At 45.4% G+C, this 5849-nt stretch overlaps 1 protein-coding gene across 1 annotated transcript; it reads left to right on the top strand.

Moving 5' to 3' along the window:
• The first annotated feature begins 347 nt into the window (after nucleotides 1–347).
• PEX10 (peroxisomal biogenesis factor 10) lies at nucleotides 348–5617 on the top strand. The gene is made up of 6 exons (XM_086625632.1): nucleotides 348–459; nucleotides 664–744; nucleotides 1258–1664; nucleotides 2378–2553; nucleotides 2839–2974; nucleotides 5057–5617. The coding sequence occupies exons 1-6, from the start codon at nucleotides 348–350 to the stop codon at nucleotides 5126–5128; spliced, it is 984 nt and encodes a 327-aa protein (XP_086481758.1). The 3' UTR covers nucleotides 5129–5617.
• Nucleotides 5618–5849: the final 232 nt, after the last annotated feature.

Genomic DNA, 5849 nt, shown 5'->3' with positions numbered 1-5849 from the left:
GCACCGCCGCCCTCGCCGGGCCCCTACGGTTCATCTCGGCCACACGCGGCCCGGGTTTCGGGGCACGGCGGAGGCGACGTGCCCGCCCCGGCCGGCTCCGCGCCCGCGTTCGGATGCGCGCCGGCGGAGGCAGCCAGGGCGGCGGGGCCGCTGCCGGGCGCGCACCCACCCCGCGGCACCCGAGGGGAGCCCCGCCAGGCGGCCGCCTCGCATCGCGCCCGCCGGGAAGCGAGCAGGAGGAGGAGGAGCAGGAGGAGGAGGAAGCGGCTCCGCCCCCGCCGGCCGCCCTTCCCGCGGGAGGTGCGCAGTGACGCGCATCCCCCGCGCCGCCCCCTCCGAGGGCCGCGATGGCGCCGGCGGCCGCGGGCCCGGCGCGGCTGGTGCGCTGCGGGCAGAAGGACGAGCTGTACCGGGGCGCGCTGCGGAGCGGCACCGGCGCCGCGCTGCGCGGGCTCGCGGGTAACGCGTCCCGCGGGGGGCGGGCGGGACTGCGGAGGCGGTCAGAGCTCCGCGCCCCGCCATGGCACGGCTCGGAACGGCTCGGCGCTGCCCCGCGGCTCTCGGGTCGGGCGGAGGAGCACGGGGGTTAACCCAGTGCCGGGGAAATTAGCGCTTAGATCGGGAGTTTCACGTCGAGTAACCGCAGCGATCCGCACCCCGCAGGTGCCAGGAGGTGGCTGGAATGGCGGAGGGAGATGGAGCTGCTGTCCGACGTGGCCTACTTCGCCCTCACCACCTTGTCAGGTAACGCGCCCGGTAACCGCGTGTGCAGCGTTTCTCCTAAAAGTGCGGAAAACGAGCCGTGTGTCCCGGGCCGCCGCTGTTCGCTGCGACCGCCGACCAGAACGGGACTGCTCGACTGATTAATGGGGGGGTTGTTTTGTTTCGTTCCTCTATAAATGCCTTTTATTAAATATGAAACCACCGAATTGTCAGAAGTTTGAGTCTGAATGCAGCAGTTGATCGACCCAGACACGTCCTTTTAAAAGCTAAAGTTCTTTTTAAAAAAGGGGTGCATGACGCCATGAAAAAGCATCCCTGCTTTAAGCCTAGAAGCGCTGCAGATAACTGATGCTCCAGCTGCTGCTGTGAACATAATGCTCACCTCATTCAGCACAAAAAGCCACAACTATTTCTGAAACTCTGAGATCTGACGTGTTCTGACCTGAGCACATGTCACCACTGCTCAACCACACAGAGAGTGACATTGCAACTGCCATCTTACCCTGCCTGTTTTCTGTTACGCACATTGTTTAGGTTATCAGACTCTGGGTGAAGAGTACGTTAACATTGTTCAAGTTGACTCAAGCAAGAGAAGGGTACCTTCTTTTCTTCGACGGGCCATCTTCGTTTCCCTTCATGCTGTCGTACCCTATTGCTTAGAAAAGGGATTATTGCATCTGGAACATGAGGTGCAGACAGAAGCTGGTGAGTCCAGAACCTCGCAGAGCAACCCAGCACTTGGCTCATCCAGCAGGACCTTAATACGGAACTGGATACAGAAACAAGTCGGGGAGCTTACAGAGCAGCAGAAGAAGACAGTCTTACAAATTGTATATGTTCTTAAGCAATGCATACCTTTGCTTCATCGACTACATCTGGCAGTATTCTACATAAGTGGCACTTTCTATCACCTGTCCAAAAGAATCACAGGAATCACATACGTAAGTGGATGTGTTTCTTGTTTGAAGATGGTGTCCTCTGCAGTACTTTGGCATCTTTTGGGATGCCCTGTCTGTAAAAGGGATATAGAATTTGGCTGTAGCCGATTACAATGTGTAGAGCCGTTGTGAGTCCCTACAGATGAAAGGTTACAGTTAGTAAACGTGAATGCACTGTCGGGAGTTAATACTCTATCTTCACTACATAGTCTAGTCTGTCTTCTACAAATACAGAAAAAGTGAGAAGTGACTTACTAAATCCATGGGAAATACATATAGTTTTGAACAAAAATCAGTACACGTTTAGACAGTATTTTTCTATATGAAGACCTTAATTTCACATGGTCTTTTCAATAAGTATCTTTCCTAAAAAAACGTGTATAGACAGAAGCCTGCTCCACAATTCCCAGTGTCAATGTGGAAAAGAGGTGCCTGACTGTTTGCTCAGAGCTACTTACCAAAACCAAACCAATTAAAGCAGCCAGACAACTCGAGACAACTGATCCTTGCACAAACAGCAGTTAAGCGTAGCCTGACTGACAGATGCATCCAGGACACGTTAGACCTCCTGAGAGACAGCAGGTTGTTAAGTCCTAGAAACATGTCAGTTTTTTGGACAGAAATGAGAATCTCAAATTGGGAGTTTATTGATGGGGAGGGGCACAGTTTCATAAAACTGCAGTAACGAAACATCTCTATTTCTGTGAATTATGTAGCTGCGTTTTGGAGGACTACAAGGAGAAGATCAGAGTATTCGATCAAGCTACAAGTTTCTTGGAATAATTTCACTACTTCATCTTCTTCTAACAATTGGTGTTCAGATGTACAGCTTCAAACAGAAGCAGAGAGCAAGGCAGGAATGGAAACTACACCGCAACCTAGCTCATCAGAAGTATGATGATTTTTACTTTCTCAGAGGTGGAAGCAATGGTGGGAAATGTAATAGCTTTCATCAACAGGGAGAACACTGGAGTGTCACTGTAACTTGGAACTGATGTAGTGTTTGATGCATTCCTCACCGTTCTAATCTCTTAGATTTCATGCTTTGCTTTCATCTTTTTGAGATTTGACAAAAAGTTTAGTTCTTCAAGATGGGGTTTACTTTAGAATTGTGTTATCAAATATTTCTTACAAGTAGGTTAAGTAAAATTAAGTAATATGTAACTATGTTCATTAGAACTATGACCAAGGAAAGAACCGCCGGGCGCCACTCCCGCTGCACTCTGTGTTTGGAAGAACGGAGGCATGCAACAGCCACACCTTGTGGCCACCTGTTCTGCTGGGAATGCATCACGGAGTGGTGTAACACCAGAGTAAGTACAGAAGGACACATGGAGGCTGGAAGGGGTAGACATGACGAAATTTCTAGTTGAACAGACCTGTCAGCCTGGGTGATGAAATAATACCCTTTCTCTCACTAAGGCACTCAAAATCCCCACACGAGAGTTTACCAGGACCCATGTATTTTATCAGAATAGAACGACTATGCATTACGTAGGTGAAGTAAGTAAGGTGAGCAGTTTTCTGTCCCAACCACTGAAATGCAATTGGACTACTGTGGAAGTCAGACCTGGAGATAATTCCTTTACCTATAGACCTAGGCTGTAATTCTGACTGCAAAGGAACAGCGAAAGCGATCATGTTCTGAGGCCTTCTTCACCTGATTTCCAGTAAAAAAGAGTAAGTTACAACCAAACTGAGCTAGCTCTTAGGCATGGTATTTTTAATTGGGATTTTGTGCTGGATTAATGAAATACAACAGAATTTTCCTCCATTAAGGATTTTATAGACATTATGGAATAAGACGTTGTCCCTTTATTTTTTCAAAAGTGTGAAAACTGCTTGCCAGAAAAAAGGCATCAAGTGTTACTTACAAATAAAATCTTTGCCACAGAGGCTATGCCTGTGCTATAACTCAGATGTATTACTGCAGCTGTTTTAGAAATGAGTGGTGTGATCTTCTTAAATTTTCCTACTCCAATACTAGTATGGCTGTGGTGGAACAGAATCAAGCAAATACAACTTCTCAGAGAATTTCCCTAAGATCTAGAATCAAGCTTGACACTATAATCAGTGTAGCCAAAGACCTGTATTTAAATGGACCAAGGTTGTACCTGTGCAAGCTGTTAAGTTCCACGACAGATACACCATTTGAAGACACAGAGTAGCATGCAGCTTGGGATGAGCTACTGCCTTCCTGACACAAATCAAGAAACATCAGGAGTCACTTCAGATTTGCTTGTAAAGACCTAGCCAATGTTCATCGGTCTTGCCTGAATGCTGTCAGAAGCTGTGGTAGAAACTTTTGTCTAGCTGCAGGGAAGGGGTGGTAATCGACTGAATTACTCAGATAAGTTTTCCAAAGTTGTGAAAATAGATGCTCTTCTTACTGGGTAGTCAGATTCATTTAATCCTTGTTTAAAAAAAATTATAGTTTGCCTAACATAAGCCATGCTACCTGCCTCCCCAGTTAGCATTTTTCAGCATATCAGCTGTTTGTTTCTGAAAGAGAAATGTAGTGGAAGTAGCAAACGTTAGGAAGTTTCAGCTGGATGTGCAAGTGCACTACCAGTGCTACAGAACTGAAAGCTAGCTGGGGGGGGTCCCTTCACAAAACTGACTCACTGGTCTGGGAATGAGTGTTGGGAATGAGTGTAACTGCAGCAGGTACCTAAAGAGAGCCCTTGAACTGAGACTGTCCTGCTAGACTGTAACAGCAAGTGTCCCAGACGGTTTTTTAATCAGATAGCCATCAGAAGAAATGAGTTATTAAAGGAACTGACTACTCCAAGAGCAGTTCAGCATCCTTTTTTGTTTCAGGCACAGACTCAGGCTTGTTTTTTCTTAACACTGGCAATAATTGTTACTATTGTAGTAACTTTTAGTCTTTTGGAATGTGCTGACCTAATGAATCCTTTGACTCTCCTACTGGATTCACCAAGCAAAGATACAAAAATTTAAGAGCCTCAATTTACAGAACCAAGACTATCTTATAACACGGACAATATCTTTAAATAATAGTGTACATGAATAAGTGTTTCCCCATACTGGCTCGAACTGTAGTTTTTTCTGATTCCTCTTGTTAGCAAAATTAACTGAAGAAGTAGTATTGCCAGCTAGATTAAACACAGTCCAAAAGAACTGTGAAGAATCCATGCAGTTTTTAAGCACCCATATCACCTCAAGTTGCTCTTTAAATTGGGCTAGCTTAGAGTGCTTTACATAGTTAAGCTTCCATCACAAACTGGACTGAAAAAAATGTGGGTGTTTTTTTTTTTTTTACTTATTAATGCTGATTATTTTCTAGAAGTAGCTAAGCAGTTATAATTGGATTTTTTTTTAACTTTTAAATACAGAAATTCAGTACATGTATCTAATTTCTTTTCTTTTTGTAGACGGAATGTCCACTGTGCAGAGAGAAGTTTCATCCTCAGAAACTGATCTACCTACGTCACTATCAACTGTAAAGGAAAAATCTGTTCTGTTTCATGACAAGGGTCTCAGCTCTCATACCCTTCATAAAGCTGTCATACAGCTTGAGTTAGTCCAAGAAAAAGAATTTATTATAAAACTGGTAACTGCCCGTGCAAGGTGGCACTTCATTCCTGTTTTACAGGATAAATCTATTCCTGCCTCTACCCTTGTTTCTTCTAACATGGTTCTTGACCATATTAAAAATATGTCTCTCCAAAAAGCGCATAACACAAATGTAATAGTTTTCTTCACTTTCGACAATGAAAAACGTATCAGATTCTCATTCTCTAAATGTACGTGTACATAAGGAGTCTTGCAACCTTTCATAGCATGCTTAATGTATTAGTAAAATTCTACGACGTCCAAGACTCCCTTTCTCCTGCAACATGAGTCCATGGTGTAGACTTCAGGGGAAAAGGACAAAAGCTGTACACAAATCCGTAGTTTAACTGCAGTGGAAGTTCTGATGATAGATGTATGTCATGTACTGTCGGAGTGCAGATCCTTGAAGAGACTGCACGAAGAAAATCCTGTGTAAATAAGGACTGGAGCTCGAAAGTTAGGCCTCAGGGGCAGAATGCCCTTGAAGTTAAGGATAAGAAAACTATGCAGTATGATAAGGGAGTAGTGTTTGCTTAGAGCAGAGCTTCGCTAGGCGGGTGTCTGTTTGAAATAAGCTGTTAAATATGACAAGCATATGTATCATCCAATAAT

The sequence above is a fragment of the Tauraco erythrolophus genome, chromosome 23 (genome assembly GCF_009769465.1).
Source record: "Tauraco erythrolophus isolate bTauEry1 chromosome 23, bTauEry1.pri, whole genome shotgun sequence".
NCBI classification, from domain to species: domain Eukaryota; kingdom Metazoa; phylum Chordata; class Aves; order Musophagiformes; family Musophagidae; genus Tauraco; species Tauraco erythrolophus.
The sequence above is the reverse complement of the archived record's forward strand: the minus strand, read 5'-3'. Positions and strand labels throughout refer to the sequence as shown.

Bases quoted from the DNA above. Each gene is read 5' to 3' on its own strand.
- PEX10 (XM_086625632.1), top strand. From the start codon at position 348: ATGGCGCCGGCGGCCGCGGGCCCGGCGCGGCTGGTGCGCTGCGGGCAG. The intron at 460-663 runs GTAACGCGTCCC...CGCACCCCGCAG, and splicing joins CGCGCTGCGCGGGCTCGCGG to GTGCCAGGAGGTGGCTGGAA. The intron at 1,665-2,377 runs GTAAGTGGATGT...TGAATTATGTAG, and splicing joins GAATCACAGGAATCACATAC to CTGCGTTTTGGAGGACTACA.